Below are 26630 nucleotides of genomic sequence, written 5' to 3'. Positions count from 1 at the left end.
AAACTGAAATTCAGAAAACTAAGATCATGGCATCTGGTCCCATCACTTCATGGCAAATAGATGGAGAAACAATGACCACAGTGGCAGACTTTATTTTGGGGGGGCTCCAAAATTACTGCAGATGGTGACTGTAGCCATGAAATTAAAAGACGCTTGCTCCTTGGAAGGAAAGCTATGACCAACCTAGACAGCATGTTAAAAAGCAGAGACATTACTTTGCCGACAAAGGTCCATCTAGTCAAAGCTATGGTTTTTCCAGTAGTTATGTATGGATGTGAGAGCTGGACCATAAAGAAAGCTAAGCACCGAAGAATTGATACTTTTGACTTGTGGTGTTAGAGAAGACTCTTGAGAGTCCCTTGAACTGCAAGGAGATGAAATCAGTCAATCCTAAAGGAAATCAACCCTGAATATTCATTGGAAGGCCTGATGCTGAAGCTGAAGCTCCCATATTTTGGCCACCAGATGCGAAGAATGGACTCATTGGAAAAGAACCTGATGCTGGGAAAGATTGAAGGCGGGAGGAGAAGGAGATGACAGAGGATGAGATGGTTGGATGGCATCACCGACTCGATGGACATGAGTTTGAGCAAGCTCCGGCTGTTGGTGGTGGATGGGGAGGCAAGACGTGCTGCAGTCCATGGGGTCACAAAGAGTTGGACAGTACTGAATGGCTGAACTGACGAAGAATGAGTTTGAGAGATTTCATAATCATATTAAGATTGTTGTCAGATGCGACCTTGACAATATCTTTAATTTTCCTGAGTTTCTATAGGGACTTACAATAATAGCTGGCAACTCTTAAGTTTTCCTACTGTTTTTCAAATTATCTTTCCATTAGTATATCAAATTTTCCTAATAATCTTGTGAAACAGCATTGGGCAATTAGGCAGGGCAGGAATAACAGAAGGGGTCCAGAGAGGCAAAATGAGTTGCTTCTAGGTTACAGAATATAACACACATTTACTCTGCTAGGCCTTTTATGTGTGTGTGTGTGTGTGTGTGTGTATACAAATGCATGGAGCTAGGGAAATAGAGATATATCTTCCTGTTTTGGTGTTTGTTATCATCATCCTCATACCCAATGTCAGAAATCTGTTTGTTTCACTTATTTTACAAATATTTATTTATTAAAGATTCATGTATTTATTTTATTTTTTGGCTGTGGTGGGTCTTCATTGCTGCATGTGGGCTTTTCTCTAGTTGCAGCAAGACAGTGGCTACTCACTAGTTGCAGTGCATGGACTCATTGTGGTGGCTTCTCTTGTTGTGGAGCACAGGCTCAAGGTGCGTGGGCTTAGTTGTTGTGGCACAAGGGGGCTTAGTTGCTTCTCAGCATGTGGGATCTTCCTGGACAAGGGATTGAACTGGTGTCCCCTGCGTTGCAAAGCGAATTCTTAACCGCTGGACCACCAGGGAAGCCCCACAAATATTTATTGATTGCCTAATATTGTGGCGGGCTTCCTTTGTGGCTCAGTGGTAAAGAATCTGCCTGCTAATGCAGGACTTGTGTGTTCAATCCCTGAATTGGGAAGATCTCCTGGAGAAAGAAGTGGTAACCCACTATATGGGGAGCCTGTCAGGGTGTAATCCTTGGGGTTGCAAAAGAGTTGGACACAACTTGGTGACTAAACAACAACAACAGTATTGTGGCAGATCTTGAGTCTGGGGATCAGTTCAGTTCAGTTGCTCAGTTGTGTCCGACTCTTTATGTAACACCACAGTTCAAAAGCATCAATTCTTCAGTGCTCTGCCTTCTTTATGATCCAACTTTCACATCCATACATGACTAGTGGAAAAACTAAATCTTTGACTATGGACTGCAGCATGCCAGGCTTCCCTGTCCATCACCAATTCCCAGAACTTGCTCAAACTCATGTCCATCGAGTCAGTGATGCCATCCAAGCATCTCATCCTCTGTAGTCCCCTTCTCCTCCTGCCTTCAATCTTTCCCAGCATCAGGGTCTTTTCCAATGAGTCTGTTCTTCGCATCTGGTGGCCAAAATATTGGAGCTTCCCACCCACCCTCTCGGCCCCCAGGGAAGGCACTGTTACCAGGGTTACAGTGGCAAATAAGATAAAGAGCCTGTGCTTATTGAGATCATAGTCTAGTGGGAAACAAATAGACATGTAGAGCACTAAATGCCCTGTAGACCTCTGCAGAAGCGTGTTGCAGCAGGAGTGTGGGGAAAGGTATCTGAAGTCTGAACTGGAGAGAATTTGGAAAACTTCATTGAGAAGAGTGGCCTTGCAACAGAGACTTGGTGGTACAGGGATTTGCTAGGTAAATAAAAACCGGCTCAAAACTTAACATTGAAAAAAACTAAGATCATGACATCAGATTCCATCACTTCATGGCAAATAGCAGGGGAAAAGGTGGAAGCAGTGAGATTTTATTTTTTGGGCTCCAAAATCACTGTGGACAGTGACTGCAGCCATGAAATGAAAAGACACTTGCTCCTTGGAAGAAAAGCTATGACAAACCTAGACAGTATTAAAAAGCAATGCATTACTTTGGCAACAAAGGTCCATATAGTCAAAGATTTAGTTTTTCCACTAGTCATGTATGGATGTGAAAGTTGGATCATAAAGAAGGCAGAGCACCGAAGAATTGATGCTTTTGAACTGTGGTGTTGCAGAAGACTTTTGAGAGTCACTTGGACTGCAAGGTGATCCAACCAGTCCATCCTAACAGAGATCAACTCTGAATATTGATTGGAAGGACTGATGATGAAGCTGAAGCGCCAATACTTTGGCCACCTGATGCAAAGAACTGACTCATTGGAAAAGACCCTGATGCTGGGAAAGATTAAAAGCAAAAGGAAAGGAAGGCTTTAGGATGAGATGGTTAGATAGCATCACCGACTCAATGGATATAAATGTGAGCAAACTGCAGGAGAGTGGAGGACAGAGGAGCCTGACTTGCTGCAGTCCATGGAGTCACAAAGAGTCAGACAGGACTTAGCAACTGAAGAACAACAGCAGCACTAGATAGCGGTAGCATGTTAGAGGCAGAAGGAACAGCATCCGCAAACATATGACAATACAGGCAGAAGGAAACATCAACATATATTGAGAGGGAACAACATATAGCTCAGTATTACTGGTGGGTAGGAGTAGGAAGAAATTAGATCATTTTGGAGAATTACTTCCTCCCTTTCATTTACTCCCTCCATGCCCCACCAGTCATCACTCCCTATAGGTTTGTTTCTTCCTCTGCATCCACTGCTTTGGTTAGAGCCTCTCCCTGTCCGACCTGGACCAACTTTTGTCTCCTGACTGGTCTTCCTGTCCCCAACAGGCATCCTTCCAGTCCCTCCTCCTGCCTCCCTACTTTGCTCCAGGTAAGCCCAAACGTTCAGCCTGGACTTGATTGCATCTCCAGACATCTCTTGATAAACCATCACGATCTCTTTCGTGTTTTCTCCTTTCATTCCTTAACTAATTTCTTACTTTATTTTGTCCCTCCTTCATTAGTTTCTCAAAAAATATCCCCTTATTCTTTAGCTATATTTTTACAGCCTTGTTAGTATGTCAGGAAGGCTTCACATCTGTGCCTTTTATGTGTGTTTCTCCCTCTTGTAGTCTATCTTTCCTGTTCTCTGTCAGTAATTCTCTGCTTACCTTTCAAGACTTTCCTGGCTCAGGACCAATGGAACCAGCTGTGTAAAGCCTTTTTTGACACATATCTTTCCTCACTGATTTGTAATTCCTTCACAGTAGAGACAATATTCCATTCATCTTTGTGTGCTCATCACCCAGAGCCACACCAGGGTGATCATGAGTACTTAATAAATATTTGTTAAATGGATTAGCAAAAGACTTCCTAGCAGTCATTTGGAATCAAATCTTGTGCAGTCCTGTGTTCTGTTGTTTTCTAGGAACTGTCTTCCCAGTACCAAATGATGATCCATTTTCTGAGTGCAGAGATCTTTCTCTTACTTTTCTTCTACTTATTTTTCTCCCCTGTGCCTAGTTCAGTACTGGGCAGTACTTTTACTGAAGTGCCTCTTAGACCTGACCCTGCAAAGCAGTCTTTAAAGCATATAAATATTTAACTTGAGATTTGCACCCCTCCTCTACAGGCAAGGGCAAGCACAGCAAAGGAGGGCCCAGGGACAAAATGAGCCAATCAGGAAATCACCCTCCCTCATTCCCAGCCCATCCCTTCAGTCAGGGTGGCATGGAACTGTGTTCCTTCTGTCCCCTCTGAGGCACCAGAAGAAGTCTACAAACTGGAGTAAGTAATCATCTTGGGGGAGGGCAGGAACCTGATTTGCCAGCTCTTTTCATTGAGCCTACTGAGACCAAGTTCAAGTAGGTCTATATCTATGCAGGAAGGCCCTGATTTATAAAACAAAAGTTGTCCGTTTATGATGTTTAATGAAATTATATTTAAATGGTTGAAAGGATCACAGTAAAACAAAAACAAAACACAATTCCATAGGGAAGGAAAATTTCTACAAAGTAAAAAAAAGTCTCAGATGAACCTGTATTATGACTGAATGTTTAGATAAAGGTTGCTTATAGTGAGGCTCGAGTGCTTGTTTTGTTTCTTTTTCTTAAATAGATGATTCCAGTAAATGAGCCTGTACTTTTTTTTTTTTTTGACTGCACTGGATCTTCACTGCTCTGAACAGGCTTTCTCTAGTTGTGGCCAGCAGGGGCTACTCTTCATTGCAGTGCGTGGGCTTCTTGGCTGCAGTGGCTTCTCTTGTGGTGGAGCACAGGCTCTAGGCACAAGGGCTTCAGTAGTTGTGGCTCTCAGGCTCTAGAGCAAGGGCTCAGTTCTTGTGGTGCACGAGCTTAGCTGCTCCGCAACAAGTAGAATCTTCCCGGATCAGGGATCAAACCTGCACCCCCTGCATTAGCTGGCAGTTTCTCAACCAGGGGACCACCAGGGAAGTCCTGTTTTTTTTTTCTTTATTCTCTCATTTTGTTTTGAAACGTTCTTTATTGGGGATAATTAACACTCATCCTGATTATTCCATGTGTATGTTTCTTTTCTCTCATGAGGAACTCTCTTAGATACTCCAGAAATGACTGTCATGCTGCTTTATGGTCAGGAACTTGACAGTCTGTTCATCTTGGTTTTCTCAGTAATGTGTGGTGGGGCTGTGGTCTTCCCAGCCCTCTGCCTCCTTGTTTTCTTCTTAGTACAGCTCAGTTGGGCCTCCTGGAGGCTAACAGGAGTAGTTGCCCTCTCACTCTTCCTCAAGGGAACTGAAGAGGGTCCTTTTTAGTCCAGGTCCTGGAGCCCTTTGTGAGCCACTGATTCATGTCAATCCCCCTGCCCTTCATTTCTCTTCTATGTTATTTCCCTTCCTTAGCTATTGACAATAGAAAGTAGAAGTCTGTATTTCATTGTTCATTATAATTATGCTTCTAATCTTCTCGGTTCTCAGTCCTTAAAGAAGTCAGCTAAACTCTACATATTTTTAGTTTTGTTTTTCCCGTAGATAACTGGCCCTAAAAGTTCTATCTAGTCTCGTATTATAGAACAACTAATCTTCCAGTCTTGGCTCTGAATTTGTCTTTCAGGAGAACAGGAGATGGAGAAAACAAATGGAAAAGAGGCCTTTGCTTTGTCCACTGTGGAGACTGGCATAGAGAACCCAGGGCTGAAACTCACGGTAACTCACCAGTTTAGTTTCTGCACATCTCTGTGGACTGCTGCATGGCCTCATGTAGGGTATTTGACTGCTCTCAATCCCTTTCACCCCTGGCAGGGCCTTATGACTGACCTCAGTTCTACCTCTGCTTACAGGAAGAAGGGATAAATCCTGAGGGAAGCAAGAGGACTGAAGAGGGAGGACACAGCCTCAGGAGGGGTGGATTGGAACCTCCCACACAACTGAGGTACAGGTGTTCTAGCATTGATTCAGTTGGGGCCTAGGATTGGCTAGTGTGGTCAGTGGATTTAGAAGAGGTCAGGCTTGCCCTGTTCTCAAGAACTTGTGATCTTATTGTGGAAATAAGATTCATAGCCATCTGCCATTACCATGTGCACATATCTATTTTTATGTAATTAATTGTTAAATATACCTGGGCCATAAGTAATGAGTTCAGTGGTATCAGCTGGCCTGGCAACAAAAATAGCAACAATGAGAATAACAACAACCAACAATTGTTGAGTGTTTACTATTGTACAGAATACTTTATGTAATTAATTCATTTAATTTTCACAACAGGTGGATACTAATTTTCATTCCCTTTTTCAATTAGAAAATTGAGGCTTATAATTTTTTATTATTTATTTATTTTTGGCTGCACCACACAGCTTGGAGGATCTTAGTTCCATGACCAGGGATTGAACCCAGGACCTCAGCAGGGAAAGTGCTGAGTCCTAACCACTGGACCTCCAGGGAATTCCCCCATATAATTTTTTTAAAATAGCTCTTCTGAAATACTCAGATTTGGGGATAAGGAGAAAGAGAAATCAGAAATTTAAAAAGACCAGAGAAAGAATCACCAAGAGAGATAATAAACTTCAAAAACTATAGTCTCTGAAGTCAAAAGAGAAAAAAGTGTCAAGGATGAAGGTACAATTAATCTACAATGTTCTGTGTAACAATAGTCAGGGAAGGAGTGGGAACAGTCTTTGAATTTGGTCATGGTCGTAGTCGCAGAAGTAAAGTCCATGGAGGTTGTTGGGGTGAAATAGGTCAGATGGAAGCCGTATTCCCTGGTGTAGAAAAGAGTCTGTATTTATTAAAAAAAACAAAACACAGAAGCCACACATTGAGAAGCTTAGAAGAGGATATTGGATAGTTTCTAAAGGGAATATATGGATATATGTTTTCTTTCTTCTGTTTATTTTTAAGAATTAATTCAGTGACTTCATAGAGAAAGCAAGCTTAATTTTTTAAATTTCTTTTCTCCAGAATTTCACTTCTATATTCAAATGGATATATATCAGTTGATACACATCAGTGTGGACATTACTACTTTGTATTTTTGTTTTTCCACTTATTTTATATATCACATTTTTATAAGTTGACAGTAAACTTTCTATAATCGACCAGGAATTGAACCTGCGCACTCACCAGTGAAAGCATGGAGTCCTAACCCTGGATCATCAGGGAACTCCCTGAATATTTTTCAATGATTCCATTTTATCTCCTTTGTTGGCTTATTAGGTATAACTCTTTGTTTATTAGCTTTATTAGTGGTTGGTTTGGAGTTTGTGGTATATATTTTCAACTTATCAAGTCTACCTTCAAGTGATATTATACCTCATCATATATAGTATAAGAACTTTATAATAGTTTACTATTTGTCCCTTTCCAGACATTATATTACCATTGTTTATGTTTATACATTTTACTTCCACACATTATAAATTACATTTTGTTCGGTCACTCAGTTGTGTCCAACTCTTTGCAATCCCATGGACTGCAGCACGCCAGGCTTCCCTGTTCTTTCCCTCTCCTTCACCATCTCCTGGAGCTTGCTCAAGCTCATGTCCATTGAATCGGTAATGCCATCCAACCATCTCATCCTCTGTCGTCCTCTTCTCCTCCTACTTTCTATCTTTCCCAGCATCAGAGTCTTCTCCAATGAGTTGGCTCTTCGTATCCCATGGCCAAAGTATTGGAGCTTCAGCTTCAGTATCAGCCCTGCATATGATATTATTATTTTTGTTTATACATTGCTATCTTCCTGTATGTTCCAACTTAAATATACCTACACCTGCATGAATCCTTATCTTTTTCCCTCCTTTATCAGAAAACTTACTCTCCCTGAGTCTGAAGCTAACCTCTTTACCTTTCTTCTTTTTTTATTTTGACTGCTTAGGCTCTTTGTTGCAGCATGTGGGCAGGGGCTTCTCACTGTGGTGCACGGGCTTTTCTTGTTGCAGAGAATGGACTCTAGAGTGTGTGGGCTCAGTAGCTTTTTAGTTCTCTCAGCAGGGATGGAACCCAAGTACCCTGCAGTGGAAGGGGGATTCTAAACCACTGGACCACCAGGGAAGCCCCTTATCCATCTTCTTAATCTCCTTATACATCCTTCTCTATCCCCTTCTAAGGGCCCTCTGTTTCCTACTTCTTCAATTACTCCTTCTCCATTAGATCCTCCCCCAGTCTATAAGTGTACTCAAATTTCTTTCTTCTTATAATAAAACAAAACAAAAAATCAACCTTACCTCAAACTTGTGGTATCATTTTCCTTCATGGCCAAGTTTCTTGGGAACATGGGATTTCCTTGCTGTTTCCATTTTCTCACCTCCCCATTCAGTGCAGCCCAGTGCAATCTAGTTTTCACCATCACTGCTCCACTGAAATTCGCTTATTTAAGTGAGCAGTGAAAACCTACTTACCAAGTCCGATGTATACACACTTTCACTGGTCATCTCTGCAGCATGACCCTTCTGATCCTTTCTTTCTGGAAACTCATTTATTGATTTTTTAAAAATATATATATTTATTTATTTATTTAGCTGTGTTGGATCTTAGTTATGGCAGACAGGATCTTTTATTGCAATGTTCTTGAGCTCAGTAGTTGTGGCGTGCAGGCTTGCTTGCTTCATGGCATAGGGAATCTTAGTTCCCCAACCGGGGATGGAACTGTCGTCCCCAGCATTGCAGGGCAAATTCTTAACCACTGGACCACCAAGGAAGTCCCCACTTACTGATTTTAATGGCACTATACCCTCCTCATTCTCCTGCCTCTCTGGATGTTTCTTCTTGTCTGTTGTTTTCCAGAGCCTGTTTTTGTCTTTTCTTTTCATTCCTACACTTAATGTCTGAATTCATAAAGCCACATCTGATGTCTGCATCTTTGTTCTAAGCTTCTGACCTATATATCTAACCACTTACCAAACATCTTCATCTAGGTGTGGTGTAAATACTTCATATTTAACATTAAAACGAAATTCCTCTCAGCATAGATGTGATACTTTTCTACTAAGTCAGGCCCTGGGCTGGGTTTTAGGCATACAAAGATAGATAAACTCACATTTCCTCCTCAGGTCTGTTCCTCCTCCTGTCTCATCTCTTTGGGTGCATGTTAGCATCCTGACTGAGTCACTCACCACAGGAACCTTATTTGTCATCCCAGTTTTCCTCCACTTGACATTGATTCTCTTTCTTAAACAACTGTGCATTCACCTCCTGTGCATGCACCTCCCCTGCACCCTCAGTTACTTCCTTACCGGCCCCAGCCTGTCACCCATCCCACTGCCTCCAGAGTGATCTGTCTCAGTTCAGTTCAGTCATTCAGTTATGTCCAACTCTCTGCGAGCCCATGGACTGGGGCACGCCGGGCTTCCCTATCTATCACCAACTCACAGAACTGGCTCAAAGTCATGTCCATCAAGTCGGTGATGCCTTCCAACCATCTCATCCTCTGTCGTCCCCTTCTCCTCCTGCCTTCAATCTTTCCCCAGCATCAGGGTCTTTTCCAATGAGTCCGTACTTCGCATCAGGTGGCCAAAGTATTGGAGTTTCAGCTTCAGCATCAGTCCTTCCAATGAATATTCAGGACTGATTTCCTTTAGGATGGACTGGTTGGATCTCCTTGCAGTCCAAGAGACTTTGGAGAGTCCTCTCCAACACCACAGTTCAAAAGCATCAATTCTTCAGCGCTCAACTTTCTTTAAGTTGGACTAAATTTATCTCACATCCATACATGACTACTGGAAAAACCATAGCTTTGACTAGATGGACCTTTGTCGGCAGAGTAACATCTCTGCTTTTTAATATGCTGTCTAGGTTGGTCATAGCTTTTCTTCCGGGGAGCAAGCGCCTTTTAATTTCATGGCTGCAGTCACCATCTGCAGTGATTTTGGAGCTCCCCAAAGTAAAGTCTGTCACTGTGGTCATTGTTTCCCCATCTATTTGCCACGAAGTGATGGGACCAGGTGCCATGATCTTAGTTTTCTGAATGTTCAGTTTTAAGCCAGCTTTTTCACTCTCCTCTTTCACTTTCATCAAGAGGCTCCTCAGTTCTTCCTCACTTTCTGCCATAAGGGCGGTGTCACATGCATCTCTGAGGTTATTGATATTTCTTCTGGCAATCTTGATTCCAGCTTGTGCTTCATCCAGGCTGGCATTTCGTATGATGTACTCTGCATATAAGTTAAAAAAGCAGGGTGACAATATACAGCCTTGACATACTCCTTTCCCAATTTGGAACCAGTCTGTTGTTCCATGTCTTCTTGACCTGCATACAGATTTCTCAGGAGGCAGGTCAGGTGGTCTGGTATTCCCATCTCTTTAAGAATATTCCACAGTTTGTTGTGATCCACACAGTCTAAGGCTTTGGTGTAGTCAATAAAGCAGAAGTAGATGTTTTTCTGAAACTCTCTTGCTTTTTTGATGATCTAGCGGATGTTGGCAATTTGATCTCTGGTTCTTCTGGCTTTTCTAAATTCAGCCTGAACATCTGGAAGTTCTTGGTTCACAACCTGTTGAAGCCTTGCTTGGAGAATTTTGAGCATTACTTTGCTAGCATGTGAGATGAGTGCAATTGTTTGGTAGTTTGAACATTCTTTGGCATTGCCTTTCTTTGGGATTGGAATGAAAACTGACCTTTTCCAGTCCTGTGGCCACTGCTGAGTTTCCCAAATTTGCTGGCATATAGAGTGCATCACTTGCACAACATCATCTTTTAGGATTTGAAATAGCTTAGCTGGAATTCCATCACCTCCACTAGCTTTATTCGGTAGTGATGCTTCCTAAGGTACACTTGACTTCGCATTCCAGCATGTCTGGCTCTAGGTGAATGATCACACCATTGTGATCTGAGTCATGAAGATCTTTTTTGTATAGTTCTTCTGTGTATTCTTGCCCCCTCTTCTTAATATCTTCTGCTTCTACTAGGTCCATACCATTTCTGTCCTTTATTGTGCCCATCTTTGCATGAAAGATATCCCTTGATATCTCTTAATTTTCTTGAAGAGATCTCTGGTCATTCCCATTCTGTTGTTTTCCTCTATTTCTTTGCATTGATCACTAAGGAAGGCTTTCTTATCTCTCCTGTTCTTCTTTGGAACTCTGCATTCAAATGGGTTTATCTTTACTTTTTTCCTTTGCCTTTCACTTCTCTTCTTTTCTCAGCCATTTGTAAGGCCTTCTCAGACAACCACTTTGCCTTTTTGCTTCTGTCTAGAAAATGCATATCTGCTTCTGTTATTCTGCTGTGTATGCTCAGTCGTGTCTGACACTTTACGACCCCATGGACTGGAACCCTCCAGCCTCTTGTGTCCATGGGATTTCCCACGCGAGAATACTGATGTGAGTTGCCATTTCCTACTCCAAGGGATCTTCCTGACCCAGGGGATCGAACCTGCATCTCCTGCCTCTCCTGCATTCTAGGTGGATTCTTTACCACTGTGCCAAAGGGGAAGCCTGCTATGTTATTTCCTTGCTTAAGTTCTTCAGTGGGTCTCTCCTCTCTACAAGACAAAGTCTAAATGACCTGGCTTCTGTTTTCTTTACAAGCTTTCTTCCCACCATCCGTCCACATGCTCCCTGCTTCTCAGCAACAGTAAATCATACTGTTCTTTCAAAATGCTAGGCTCCCTCAAGGATACTTTTCCTCCTCTTGAAGTACCCCAGCCTTTTCTTCTGACTCCCTGCAACATCTCCCCTCGGCAAGCGCCTTCCCCTTTACCTTCGAATCAGTTCATCTGTCCTCTTCATGTGAAAGCTTGTTCGACATTCACTGGCATGGTTACCTGCTCCTTTTCCTCTCCTCTCCTTGCCATTATAACTTTGGAATTCTGGAATGGTCCCTCCCTCTGGTATTCCAGTCTTATGTGTCTAATTAGAAGTCACATGGGGTAATGGAAAGAGGTGGGTTTTAAATGCTAACTCTGGCAGCAGGCTGTTTCCTCAGTTATGAGCATAACATTAGCTTTGTGGTTTTCGGGGTGGGTGATTGACAGATTCTTACATACCTGGTAAAAAGTGCTTACTAAATAGTATCTGATTTTTCTTTTCTTCAGAGGCAATTATTATTTTTTTTAAGTAGTCCATATATGCTCACACTCACTCAGTCCCCTGCAATTCTGTTTTCATATAGTCACTCTTCTGTAAATGGCTTTTTCAAACAGAACCAGTCACCCCTATTGCCATCACCCCTATTGCCATCTTATTTGCCACAAAACCTGATTTTCCACATCACTGAATGTCGTCAACCTTGACTCCTTCTTGATCATTTCTCCTTTTCGCTTTTCTTCCTAGCTGCCCAACTGCCCCTACTAAGTCTGTTGTTTCTTCTGGTTGCCCTATCAAAGTGACTGTTCTGACTTCCTGGGAGGATGGTGGTAAGCCTGACAGGGATGGGTGGGAATGGCAAGATAAATGGGTGGGTGTGAACTGCACGTTACTGGGAGGGAGGTATGGAAGAATATCTTGGGTGGACTAAGTTGCATGTCAATGTAAGTCCTGCATGAAGAACTTTAGGCAGCCCATCCTTGCTGGGAACTCCTCCCCCAACCCCTCCAGTTTTCTTTTGTTTTCTCATTAGAGCCTGAGCATGAATTCAACTGCTGAATGAACCAGAGCTCCTTTGTCCTCAAATTCCTGCTGAAATCATTAGAAGAAGGTGTAAATAAGGACAGTTTGTGCAGCATAGGGACTCCATGATGGGCATTAATCATATGATAGAAACCTGGAGAAAGTTTTTCTAACAATGGAACTAAAGGGCTGGCCCACAAAGGCCACTGGGGAGAGAGTCATGACTCTCTCTAATGAGAGAGAGCCTTACTGGGAAGACTCTCCTGCTTTTCAGAGCCCCTGCTACCCCGTCTATGGGGTCGCACAGAGTTGGACACGACTGAAGCGACTTAGCAGCAGCAGCAGCAGCAGCTACCTCTAACTTGGAGGGATAAGACCTCTGGAAGGAAGAAGTTGAGGCTAGGTAGAATAGCTGGTTGAAAATGTCACTAACTAGGTCCCTCTTGCTTTTCTGGACTGTTGGCATTGAATTTCTATTCTTAGTGTGAAGAAATCTGACTTTTTATTGTGCATCAAGTAAAGATTTGGGTCCTGTGTGGAGAGAGAGTTCTTTTCCAAGGCAGCACGTCCATCACAACTGAGCAGTTAAGCCCATCTGTGTTCTGATTTAAGTTCCCTTCTCACTCTACCTAGGCTGATGGTTCTCAACAGTGGTCATCCCCAGGCGCACAGAGTCTCTGCCTCCATTGTAGCTTTGCTGACCTCCCTCTGAGAGACCTTTCTCTTGCCTTTGCTGGTTTTCCAACTCCTATTTGGCTTTCCACTTTGGTTTGTTAACAGCCTTTTTGCTTCTCAGTCACCATTCTCCCTTGGGCACTTTTGGTAACTGTTCTTGAACTCCTCTGCAACACTACCCAGCAGTCTTGCACATCCAGTTTTAAACCAGTTGTATGCACAACTTTGAATCTGGCAAAGTGGTACCCAGTACAGTTCTTTTTATGCTGTCATCAAATGGGGTATCTGTTTTTTTGGTGGGTTCCAGTGTTCTCCTGTCAGTGGTTGTTCAACACAGTTTTGGTGTTCTCGAAGAGGTTGAGTGCATATCCTTCTACTCTGCCGTCTTGAACTCTTTGCTATTATCAAATGGAAACTTTGGACTGCTTGAAGAGATGCTGGTCACTTCTACTTGGAACCCTTGCCCTTTACTCAGACCATGATTTGATACTGGGTTGACTTATTTCCTTTGTTCTTGTTCTTACTTCAAGCTCAGGCAAGCAAGGATTTTCCCAGGGCCCCTCTGCCAACAGTCAGATGAATTTTTTGAAGGGGAGTTTCTACATCTTGTAAAAAGGGTCACTGAGAAAAATGCTTGAACACTCTTGCTGCTAGCCCTGACCTATGGTGCCCACTAATGCAGTGTTGAGCTAGCATTACCTAACATCCTTACCCTACTCTTTCTCATGCTGTCACCTGAGGCTGCAGGCAGTAAGCATGTGAATGAGAAGGTTATCATTAGTCCATGTCTGGAAAGCCTTCCATACACACACCTGGAGGATTTATCAGTGGGTACAGACATCACAGCAAGTTATAGACAAGGTATCGAGTGTCACCATCTACCAGACAGATTATTTTTCTTAATTCAGCTTCTGGATATAACACAGTTACTAACTCTCAAACTGAACTATTATATAAAGAGCTTGGCTGTGTTAGCAAGATCATGGGCCAAGCAATATGCCAGGACCATGAATACCTGTGCACATACCTCTGTGCACTGCTTCTCAATTGGTTTAAAAGAAACTGAGATCTTATTTTCTCTTTTCCTTTGAAATGTCCCTTATGATTTTTTTTCAATCTTAATTTTTTAAAACAGAAGTTCAGCTCTAAACTGATGTTCTCAAATCAGATTGTTCACGGGTTTTGCAGAAATGAGTAATCTTCACTGATTTCTGGTAGTTCTCAGGAAATGATCAAATGTGGTCATAAGGTGATGGCAAGGTGTCCTCTTGGATTGATTAAGTCAGGGGGTGATAAGGAATATTGTCTCCTTTACCTATATCTGATAATATACACTCTACTCAACTAACATAGTGTTGGACTCCCTGACGAAAGAAGAAGAAAGGAGAAGAAAGAGAGAGGAGTGTGTTAGATAGGAGAGGCAGCCATAGAACATAGAAGTCTATGAACTAAGTCCCCAGGGCATTTGGAGCTAGTGGTTGGTCCCAGCCTTGGCTAAGCTGTTCTGTCTCAGCATGATGGCCAATTGAGACCTTCTTGCTGGGCTCATCTTCTTTGGATCTTCTGAGAATTTGGAAATTAGAGCTTTATGCTCATATAATTCCAGTGTGCTGAGGATATTTAGGAATGGCAGAGACAGGTGAGCCTGGGACCTAGGTAAGATGCAGCATAGAAGGATGGTTAAGAGCTCAGATTCTGAAGCCACATTGCCTGAGTTTATGTTCTGTCCATTATCCTTACAACCTCCACAACCTTGGGAAAGGTACTTCTCTGCTTTCCAGTTTCCACATCTGTAAAATGGGAATGATAATAGTAACCACTTCAAGAGTTCTTATTAGGAGCCAATGAGTTACTACTTTTAAACTTCTTAGGAAGAGTCCAGCACATAGAAAACACTATACAAATGTTTGTTAAATTAAACTTGAGAAGACCCACTTGCTGGATGTCTCCTCTCAGGTCCTCTCAGCCAGGAATTCTTGGGGGTGGGATTCTTGGGGATGGTAGTGTTTTCCTTCTGGTCTGTCAGTGCATGTCTGATTGACTGTTTAGGGTTGTGGATTTGTGTGGTTTTTATTTTCTCTCAGAATGATAGGCCATTTCTGAATCTGGAAGCTGAGCAGTCCCTTGTCTCCAGAGAACAGAAAGGTCCAAGAGTGTCTTCCTGCTCTTCCCCTGGACTAACAATATCTTTGATATTGTTAGTCCAGGCTGGGTAGGAATGTCCTGAGCTGCTGCCCATTGGCAAGGTTGACCCAGCCTTTTCAGCATTGCTGGAACACTGCCTAACTTCCCTTGGATGAATTTCTTAAGAGAAAATTCTTTCTCAGGCTGGACCATCTAAGTTCTGGGAATTGATGCAAACAGGATATAGTAATTTTTGTTATCTTAACTTTTGGATTCTCATCAGGAGGACCCTACAGCCTTTCACCAGGGCAAGAAGTTTCTGTAAAACACATGCTGGCTTGTTCAAGAAGATCCTGCTGAGCCTGCTGTGTTTGGGTAAGGTATTGAGAACCTGTGGAAGTGAGAGACACAGTCATTTCAGAAACGTGACTTTCTGTCAAGACTACTACTAGATGGAAAGAAGCTATTTATTCATAAGTTGATCTAAAGGGCTATACGATGTATAGCTCTTAACTACTTGTAGTGAATTGTAATGTAAAGAGTTGTACTTCTAGGAATAAGTAAAATCTGAGAATAAGCTATTTTTCAAAATGTACTGTTCAATAGACTTAAATATTTCTAAGAATCTGGGCTTGTCTCTATTTTAGTGTCTTGAGTAAATGAAGGGCATGGTTCTTGTAGTCTATGAAAAAAGCCTGTAGTATATGTTACTTATTTTCTGGTTTGCTGATAAGACCAATGATATAAAATGTTTCTAAAGGATAGCAAACCTTTTAGGAATTCCTTGGCAGTCCAGTGGTTAGGACTCGGCACTTTTGCTGTTGGGGCCCCAGGTTTGATCCCTGGTGTGGGAACTAAGATTCTTCAAGCCATGAGACACAGCAAAAAAACCCAACCGACCAAATAAATAAAACACATAGGAAACCTCTGTTTAAAATATGCTGTCAATGATGTATGGGGCTTTGATGTCAATATTAGGGGCAGCTGGGATGGTGAAAATAAAAATTATATTTTGGGGTGAGTCAGGGAGCCATAAAATGAGGACCGTATGGCTGTACTTCCTAGTAGTAGCCTGCTTCCATGGCTTTACTCAAGAGGAAAGGTTAAAATGACTGGGGTTATAAAGTTTTGAGAAAAGATCATTTTTTAAATGTATAGAAGTAGATGCTGATCAAGCCCATACCAAGGAATAGAAAGAGGATACCAGATAAAATAGAAAGGAATGAGATTTCATCGGGGACAAATTAAAATATGCAGCATTCAAACTAAGTTGATTACTCCTTGGAATCCCCCAAGAAAACAGCTAGCCATCTACCCTGGCATTGGGAAGTGCAGCTCAGTCTGACGGGGCTGGTGGTAAGGTTGCTGGAGGGTTTTTCCTCCCTTATCCAGACATTCATGACTCAGTCTTCATTGGTTCCTAGGGTCTCTGCCTTGCTGATTCTTACTTTGTACTTTCTTTTTTTAGCTTATGCTGCCTACTTCCTGGCAGCTTGCATCTTGGATTTCCATAGGGCACTGGCCTTGTTCATCCTCACCTGTTTGGTGCTTTTGGTCCTGGTTCACCGCTTTCTAAAAAGGCTCTTTGGTGATAAATTGACGAGATGTCTCAGGCCCCTTGAAAACTCCCGCCTGAAGTTTTGGATGAAATGGTAAGAAAATCTCAATATCCCTGGTCCCACAACTTGTCTTAAACCCTAATCTATTACCCTTTTCCTCCTTTCCTGGTTTCTGAGCTGTCTGAGAAAAGTTCTCCTATACTTTACAAAACCAAGGCACAGAGAGCAAATAGCAGTGGGCCTCTGAGCACTGAACTTGGTCCAGTTTCTTACAATCTCCTATCTTAATATTGCTTGCAGGTCAGGAGGGGTTACATTTCAGGGAAGCGTTTTAGTCTATTTATTGTCAGGGCTGCTGTCAGAAATGAGAAAAACCATATTCCTCTTCACAGAAGTAATCAAGGCAAAGAGTCTTATAGCTGCATTAAGCTGTCAAATTGATTTGATGCTCATGTGTTTCTCCTTTAATTTCTGGATACTTTTTATGCTCTTTTCCCCCTCTAGTCCTCTAGACTTTCTGCACCCACAGGTGTCTTATAATTCCCTAGAGTTTAGCACTGTTTAGTGTATACTCAACTGAATGCTACAGCAGCCACAGCTCATCTAGCTGTGGCATGCACGTGTCCTTTGATCACAGACCTGGGGTGAGAGAATGACTTTCAGACTCCCTCTATGTTCCTCTTTTCTGCCTTTTGTCCAGTGGATGCACAGAAAATAACTGTTAAGAATGTTTGCAACAGTGATCATTTGGAGAAACACCCCAGACTACAGCCTAAATTTTGGATCATTGATTTATTTGATGCTGAAGAGATAGAGCTGAAGTACTTTCTTCATTAGCAGGATGGATTCTGGAAGCCAGATTTAATTCACTTTGAGTTCACAGAGAGAACAGCCCCAGTATTCAACCCTGACCTGTCATCTGTCCTGTTGTCATTGTTGTTCCTGCGGCATCTCAATGGACAGTGTGTGTGTGTTTTGGTTTTCTTTTCTTTTCACATGTGATTTGCCTTCTAATTCTTACTCCTTGAACTGAAATGACTCCAACGCTCAGACTTGAGGAGACTAGTTTGTGTATTGACTGTGCATGTTTGGTACATCAAGGGACCATAAGGCCACAAGTCGTTGATTTGTGGCTTAGCCTTAGCCTTTATTCTGCCCCTTCAAGTGGTTGGAAGCTGGGTGGAGATCTATGGGGGACTTTTCCTTCTTCTTTTTAAAATCTTTTGGTTTTGCATTAAAGCAATCTTTAAGAATAAGTCTTTTTGTTACTGATATGATAGATTGAGGAAGTCATGACATTTATGTCCCCAGATTGGACTCTTTGAGCTTCCATCTGTGAGTAAAAGAGTTGAGGGGAGGGGAGAGGTGGTAACTGGGAAACCACCAGATGAATGATTCTAAAGACATGTCTCTGTGTCTAACCTATTATATTATGTTTATCCTTTTGATGAATTTATCCATTTGATGAATTTCTGTTTTTTAGAGGTTAAGTTTATTATTTCTTATTCATTCACTGAGTTGATGGCATGATCCTGATATTCCCTCTCCAGGGTGTTGGCAGGAGTCTCTTTGATTGGCCTTATCTTGTGGCTGGCTCTGGACACAGCCCAAAGGCCAGAGCAGTTGATCTCCTTTGTGGGAATCTGCATGTTCATCATCATCCTCTTTGCCTGCTCCAAACACCATAGCGCAGTGAGTTTGGGTTATGCAGGGGTGGGCATAGTAATACCTAGCCAAGGACCATGTGTTATTAATTACAAAGTGCATGTGCCAAGTATTGATTACAAAGGCACAGAACTAAGTTCTTAACAATCTCTGAAATTTTCTCCTTTGATAATTTTGCTCTTAAGTGAAGTTTAAGGTTCTAAGAGGCCCTGGACCACTTATTTTCAAACTGAGTCTTGATATCAATTTCGTGGATGCAGGCCAGTGTTAAAGATAAAACAAAACAAAAAGAAGGAAAGAAAGAAAATAGAATACAGTAGAGAATCAACTTGTACTGCACATAGTAGTATTAAAGTATTGGTTTATGATGCTTTTATATGTATGTGTGTGTGTGTCTGACTGTGTGAGATCTAACCTGTAGGTGTAAGTTTAAAAAACATATAGATATATGTGGCTCTTTGTATATCATTGCCCTGTACCACATTCTCTCTACTCCATCTTACCCCAGATTTACTGTTAACATCCTAGATTGGTTTCAGAGTACATGTACCCATGTTTAAAACACCAGCCAGGTAATTAACAAGTCTGATTTAGAACTCACATTGGAGTAATGTTCTTTTTGGTCCCAGGTGTCCTGGAGGGCAGTGCTTTGGGGCCTAGGTCTTCAGTTTGTCTTTGGGATCTTGGTCATCAGAACTGATCCTGGATTTAATGCATTTCGGTGGCTGGGAGAACAGGTTCAGGTATGAGAAATTGAATGTGAGGGCATTGTTCTTTGCAAACCCTCGAGAAAGGAGATTGGGGGAAAGCATGAGATCACACTGTGTCTTGTTAATGATGGTGGTGGGAGATCTGGTAGGAAAGGCGAGAGTACACGGGGGTACAGCTAAGCATAGCAATGAAGAGAACTGAACTGCTGAGTCCTCTGTCCTTCACTGAGTAGCTCACAGGAACACAGCCTGCTTCCCATGCTGTCAAAGGGAGGCCAACTTCAGTAGCAGCAGTAGGTCCTAGTCATGTATGAGGCTGATCTTATCTTCCTTGTGTCTTTCGTGACTTCACCCTTATTATCTCTCTCTCCTTTTTCTTTCAGATTTTCCTCAGCTATACAGTGGCTGGCTCCAGTTTTGTTTTTGGGGATGTTCTGGTCAAAGATGTCTTCGCTTTTCAGGTCATGTCTGTTTCATGAGCAAGAAAGAGGGTCAGTGGTGGTGGGTGGGGGGTGGGAAGAGGGATAAAACAGATGATGAAGATGTGTGTCCAAGAAATCAGACAGTCTGTATACCAGTGATCCTAAGAAGAGGATTTGGTCCCATCCATATAGAAAGCAGCGTCAATCTCTTGCCCTTTGTTCAGTGCCATACTGAAATTGGAATGAAATAGGGGTGGGAGAGGAAGGTTCAGAAAACATCTTCTTGTGGCTTAGTATTGACGGCATAATAGATTTGCAATACACTTATAATGTATTCCTAAACTAGCTTGTGTTTAAATATACACTGAGTATCTATACTGTATCAGCTGCACTTGGGATGGTGGGAAGTTATCTTACACGCCTGAAACACAGTTTGCTTATGGCATGTTCATTGTAGGATCTCACTGCCTGCCTCATCATTTTCATTACAGGCCTTACCCATCATCCTTTTCTTTGGATGTGTGATGTCCATCCTTTACTACCTGGGCCTTGTGCAGTGGGTTGTTCAGAAGGTGAGTCATTCTGCTACACAGTCAGGAGGTGGGCTTTTATTATGTGATCTGTCAAGAGGCATGAAGATGATACTTACTTTGAAAAAGAAGGGTCATATTTCATATCTTGATCATTAGAACCAATGTGAAAAGCACACTCTTTCTTTTTTTTTTTGAATTATTATTATTATTATTATTTTTTGTATACAGTATTTTTTTTTTATTAGTTGGAGGCTAATTACTTCACAACATTTCAGTGGGTTTTGTCATACATTGATATGAATAAGCCGTAGATTTACACGTATTCCCCATCCCGATCCCCCCTCCCACCTCCCTCTCCACCCGATTCCTCTGGGTCTTCCCAGTGCACCAGGCCCGAGCACTTGTCTCATGCATCCCACCTGGGCTGGTGATCTGTTTCACCATAGATAGTATACATGCTGTTCTTTTGAAACATCCCACCCTCACTTCTCCCACAGAGTTCAAAAGTCTGTTCTGTATTTCTGTGTCTCTTTTTCTGTTTTGCATATAGGGTTATCGTTACCATCTTTCTAAATTCCATATATATGTGTTAGTATGCTGTAATGTTCTTTATCTTTCTGGCTTACTTCACTCTGTATAATGGGCTCCAGTTTCATCCATCTCATTAGAACTGATTCAAATGAATTCTTTTTAATGGCTGAGTAATATTCCATGGTGTATATGTACCACAGCTTCCTTATCCATTCATCTGCTGATGGGCATCTAGGTTGCTTCCATGTCCTGGCTATTATAAACAGTGCTGCGATGAACATTGGGGTGCACGTGTCTCTTTCAGATCTGGTTTCCTCAGTGTGTATGCCCAGAAGTGGGATTGCTGGGTCATATGGCAGTTCTATTTCCAGTTTTTTAAGAAATCTCCACACTGTTTTCCATAGCGGCTGTACTAGTTTGCATTCCCACCAACAGTGTAAGAGGGTTCCCTTTTCTCCACACCCTCTCCAGCATTTATTGCTTGTAGACTTTTGGATAGCAGCCATCCTGACTGGCGTGTAATGGTACCTCATTGTGGTTTTGATTTGCATTTCTCTAATAATGAGTGATGTTGAGCATCTTTTCATGTGTTTGTTAGCCATCTGTATGTCTTCTTTGGAGAAATGTCTGTTTAGTTCTTTGGCCCATTTTTTGATTGGGTCATTTATTTTTCTGGAATTGAGCTTCAGGAGTTGCTTGTATATTTTTGAGATTAATCCTTTGTCTGTTTCTTCATTTGCTATTATTTTCTCCCAATCTGAGGGCTGTCTTTTCACCTTACTTATAGTTTCCTTTGTAGTGCAAAAGCTTTTAAGTTTCATTAGGTCCCATTTATTTAGTTTTGCTTTTATTTCCAATATTCTGGGAGGTGGGTCATAGAGGATCCTGCTGTGATTCATGTCGGAGAGAAAAGCACACTCTTTCAAGTGTGCCTGATATCAGATGGTCAGAACCAGGCCCTGGGCAGGCTGAAGGGCACAGCAGGGAGAAAAAGTGGGCTGAGCTACCATTTCATACAGTTTTATTTTTTCTGGAAGCAAAGAGCCCTGAGTTCTGGTCCAGGATCTGTTTGTAACTTTCTTTGTGGTCTTGGCCTTGTCATTATTCTTCTCTAGGCCTTAATTTCATTACCAGCATTAACGGAGGAGGGGTTTTGCTGGATACACTCTGAGATTTCTGCTAATATTAATGTTTTGGGTGTTTGCATCCCTTTAGATTGCCTGGTTTTTGCAAATCACCATGGGCACCACTGCCACAGAGACCCTGGCTGTGGCAGGAAACATCTTTGTGGGTATGGTAAGCATCCTGAGGACTTCTGAATCTTTTCTCTGGGGAACAGAAAGTATGGCAGGCAACGGGCTGAGAAATGTATGCTTTCATTTTGAAAAGTCAAATAAATGAAGACTGTATGGGCAGCCACTCATTCTGATGAAACAAAATTCAGAAGCTCAAAGGGAATGCAACTAATTTCTTTCGCCCTTCATCTCTAATAATACTTATGTGATGCATGAAATGAGGACATATTTAACCACAGATCTAACTTCTTACACAGGAATTTAGGGAAATGTCCTGGTCTAAATCATCCCCCTTCAGGGACTATGAAAAGTGTTTCCTCCACATTCTGGTTTCTTCCAGTGACCTTTGTTTTCCAGGGTCTCTAAGGAGCCTTGCTCAGGGCCAACACCAAAGCTCTTCCCCGTAATACTTGTTTGATACATTTGTCTATATGGAGTAGGTGCTCAGTATCTACTACTGACTGATCAGCTTAACGCTAGGGAAAATGGCTTGTCAAACTGACAAGGAATTAATATTGAAGTCTTTTCTCTCCTAAGGTCCTAGGCTGATTAACCATTTGAAATGGTCTCAGAGTTCTTCCATATACTTCTACAATAGCATGCAACATTTTGCTGAAATTCTCCATAACCAATTTAGTTTCCTCTGCTAGACTATGAAGTCCTAAGAGTAGGAACTTTGCCTTATTCATAAAATGTCCCTATCATCTCCTATAGCACTAGGCACATAGTTGTCACTCTTTAAGTCGTAAATATAACCTATTTTACAATACTAGATACAGTTTGCGTAGTTGGGCCTTCATAATTTCATACCATTTTCACAAACATTGTTTTGATTGTTTCATCAACGTTGGGCTTCAATCATGTAGCAGTTCATTTAATGAATACTTTTTAAGCAGTTAATAGTTATATTAGTAAGTACACTGTACTCCATAAAGTCATCCATTAAGTATACAGTTTTAGACTGAGAACCTACAAAAGAAATATACCATTTCTCATCTATAGAATTCTAATTTTTAAATAGATGAGACAAACACATATGAGAACACATAGAACAGTGCCAGCCAGGATGTAATAGGTGCCAGACGGAGTGAGCCAGAGCCTAAGAGAGGAGCTCAGGGTTTGAAGGGCACCCACACTGGAGGGATGTGTGCCCAGGCCTGGGATGGGCACTCTGGGGTGGGAAAAATCTGACTCTGTCTGTCTTGTCTTTAGACGGAGGCACCTCTGCTCATCCGTCCATACCTTGCAGACATGACGCTCTCTGAAATCCATGCAGTGATGACTGGAGGGTTTGCCACCATTTCAGGCACTGTGTTGGGAGCCTTCATATCCTTTGGGGTAAGCATAGTCTGTTTGATCACTCCTGGGTGAGCCCAAGTCTGGGTTCTATAGATGCTGACTCCTAAGTCTGGCCTTACAGATTGATGCATCATCCTTGATTTCTGCCTCTGTGATGGCTGCCCCTTCTGCTCTTGCTTTGTCAAAGCTGGTATATCCGGAAGTGGAGGAGTCCAAGTTCAAGAATAAAGCAGGGGTAAAATTGCCCCGTGGGTGAGTTCAATGAGGCATATAATTTGGGAGATGGTGAGGTCACATGCAGTATCAAGAGTGGTGCTGTGGTTCAAGGCTCCAAGTCTCCCGGAGAGGGAATAATATGATTCCATATCTCCTTGCGTCTACCTCTGCCTCTAGCTAATCATGTTGATTTGTTTGTTTTGTTTAACCCTCCCATTTCCTCTGCCTTCTGCATGTCATTATCCTCTGTTCTTTGTGTCAGTACAATTTCATGGTGATTGAATTTGACACTGTGAAAATTAGTAATTTCCACAGAAAGGGTCACTAGGAACCCCCATCACCTCTTAAACTGTTCTTGCACTCTCCTGTTGCACTCCCGCACTCCTGGGGCACTGGGACATCTCTTTTCTGAGGGGCTGAGATTACTCTAGACACCATGTTCTTCCCTTATGCCCAATAACCACAGGAAGGAGAAGAATGTCCTGGAAGCTGCCAGCAATGGAGCCACAGATGCCGTAGGCCTTGCTACTAACGTAGCAGCCAACCTGATTGCCTTTTTGGCCGTGTTGGCCTTCATCAATGCTGCCCTCTCCTGGCTCGGGGAAATGGTAGACATACAGGGACTCACTTTTCAGGTAATGGATTCCATTTACCTGGGCAGTCCTTCTAGGGTGTGTTTAAGAAGTCCTTGAATTGCACATGTCTTCTGACCAACAGTGAGCTAAGGGAGCATGACGGGGAGAAGGGGTTAGGAGACTGAGTCAAGGTTCCAGAGAAGTCTTGGGCTCCTGCTGTGAGATATCTCTTTCTCTCACCCAGGTCATCTGCTCCTATGTCTTAAGGCCCATGGTTTTCATGATGGGTGTCGAGTGGGCAGACTGTCCAATGGTGGCTGAGATGGTGGGGATGAAATTCTTCACGAACGAGTTTGTGGCCTTTCAGCAACTGTCTCAGTACAAAAACAAGCGTCTCTCTGGAGTGGAGGAGTGGATCAAAGGCAAGAAGCAGTGGATTTCTGTAAGTGCCAGTCTGGAAAAGCATAAACAGTCTGTGGACAGACACAAAGTATTAGGCAAAAGTTTATCTCACACACACAGATCCCTCTCCAGGGTCCCAGGCCTGACCCTGGGAAGAGTCAGGGTCAAAGCAGAGTTTGACCCAAAGCAAGAGTAACAGTGTGCTTAGCTTCTGTGCCTGAGCTGCCCTGAGATCTCCCCCCTCCTCCACACTGACCTAGCTTCCCTCATAGAGTTCATAGGCTCTGAAGGCTTTGACAAGAAGAACACTGGACAGGAAACCAGGGTGGTTTTCTTGTCATTATCCCTGTAATAACTCAGGGAGCGGTTATTTTCTGAGCATACTTTCCACATTGCTTAGAGTGGTATGGACAAGATTGGGGGTTCTAAGTACTCTGGAACTTCTATCATGATTATACAACTGCACACATGGGACTGAGTTCATTTATTTTTGTTTTCCCTAGGTGAGAGCTGAAATCATTACAACGTTTTCACTCTGTGGATTTGCCAATCTTAGTTCCATAGGAATCACACTGGGAGGCTTGAGTGAGTTAATTCTTTTTCCCAGCTACCCAATATGCCAGCCAGGTCCCAGCGTCTATAGTAGGCAGCTCTGGTGCTTCAGTACCAGTTGAGCCCAGATAGAGAAGCTGATGTGAAATGGTCCTCTCTGTTGGCAGTTAATTTGAAGTTCAGGTAATCATGCTACCTGGCTATGCGTGGAGCCAAGGCTGGGTTTATTTTATTTTATTTATTTAATTTATTTTCCATTTATTTTTATTAGTTGGAGGCTAATTACTTTACAATATTGTAGTGGTTTTTGCCATACATTGACATGAATCAGCCATGGATTTACATGTGTTCCCCATCCCGATCCCCCTTCCCAAGGCTGGGTTTAGAATCTCAACTTCTGTTATTTTTTTTTCCTTCTGGTTGGAGGCCCAAAAAGCCAATTTTATTTTTCTTTTTCCTATGAGGAACACTATAATGGTATTATTTTTATTTTGCCATTAAATGGACATAGTACATAAATAAGTAAAAGTATTTTGTTTTTTTGTTCAGTGGTGAAGATACTTTCTGAAATTATGCTGCTCACCAGTTGACTTCATAGAAGTAGGCGTTGTGCAAGGAATCATAGAACAAATAAAAACAGAGACCTATAAGGTAGATAGATAGAGCAAGTGCTGTGAAGTGTTGGAATTAAAGCTATAAGTCACCAGGTATGGGAGGAATGAGTATTTTAAGCATACACAGATTACATTTAGATTGCTGAGAATATTGCTAAATGGTGATGGTTGGAGGAAATAATATGAAGAAAGTGGAGCTGTCCTTGAAGGCGGGGCAAAGAGAACGAGTGGATTCCAAGAGTTTGGAAGATCCTTGGGCTCCAAAATCACTGCAGATGGTGACTGAAGCCATGAAATTAAAAGATGCTTATTCCTTGGAAGAAAAACTATGACAAACCTAGACAGTGTGTTAAAAAGCAGAGACCTTGCTTTGCCGACAAAGGTTCGTCTAGTCAAAGCTATGGTCTTTCCAGTAGTCAAGTATGGATGTGAGAGTTGGACCAAAAAGAAAGCTGAGTGCTGAAGAATTTATGCTTTTGAGCTGTGGTGTTGGAGAAGATTCTTGAGAGTCCCTTGGACTGCAAGCAGATCCAACCAGTCAATCCTAAAGGAAATCAGTCCTGAATACTCATTTGAAAGGACTGATGTTGAAGCTGAAGCTCCAATACTTTGGCCACCTGATGTGAGGAGCCAACTCATTGAAAAAACCCTGATGCTGGGAAAGGTTGAGGGCAGGAGGAGAAGGGGATGACAGAAGACAGGATGGTTGGATGGTATCACTGACTTAGTATAAGCAAGCTCTGGGAGTTGGTGAAGGACAGGGAAGCCTGGCGTGCTGCAGTCCATGGGGTTGCAAAAAGTCAGACACGACTGAGCGACTAAAGAACAACAAATAAGAAAACTACAGCTTAGTGTGTTCATTTTTTATTGCACTCATGTTCTGGGCTAGAATCATTAAGTTGATTTACTTGGTAGCTGATCAAACAATTTAAAGGTGAAACAGTTTCCTTTCAGTTTCTTTTCCCCTTCTGTCACACAATTGTCTGTCTTCTAA

At 42.2% G+C, this 26630-nt stretch overlaps 1 protein-coding gene across 2 annotated transcripts in view; it reads left to right on the top strand.

Annotated features, from left to right (window-relative positions):
* SLC28A2 (solute carrier family 28 member 2) overlaps window positions 1-26630 on the top strand; it is a 57211-nt gene that overhangs the window by 20868 nt on the left and 9713 nt on the right. For both annotated transcript variants that reach the window (XM_043472095.1, XM_043472093.1), the window contains exons 2-15: window positions 5542-5633; window positions 5768-5859; window positions 15547-15638; window positions 16732-16915; window positions 18373-18514; window positions 19117-19230; window positions 19581-19658; window positions 20111-20191; window positions 21899-21979; window positions 23191-23316; window positions 23399-23529; window positions 23960-24128; window positions 24313-24510; window positions 24974-25055. In XM_043472095.1, the coding sequence (XP_043328030.1) occupies window positions 5553-5633; window positions 5768-5859; window positions 15547-15638; window positions 16732-16915; window positions 18373-18514; window positions 19117-19230; window positions 19581-19658; window positions 20111-20191; window positions 21899-21979; window positions 23191-23316; window positions 23399-23529; window positions 23960-24128; window positions 24313-24510; window positions 24974-25055 (1651 nt within the window). In that variant the 5' untranslated portion in view covers window positions 5542-5552. The remainder of the gene's footprint in view (window positions 1-5541; window positions 5634-5767; window positions 5860-15546; window positions 15639-16731; window positions 16916-18372; window positions 18515-19116; window positions 19231-19580; window positions 19659-20110; window positions 20192-21898; window positions 21980-23190; window positions 23317-23398; window positions 23530-23959; window positions 24129-24312; window positions 24511-24973; window positions 25056-26630) is intronic.

This window comes from Cervus canadensis, chromosome 6 (genome assembly GCF_019320065.1).
Source record: "Cervus canadensis isolate Bull #8, Minnesota chromosome 6, ASM1932006v1, whole genome shotgun sequence".
NCBI classification, from domain to species: domain Eukaryota; kingdom Metazoa; phylum Chordata; class Mammalia; order Artiodactyla; family Cervidae; genus Cervus; species Cervus canadensis.
The sequence above is the reverse complement of the archived record's forward strand: the minus strand, read 5'-3'. Positions and strand labels throughout refer to the sequence as shown.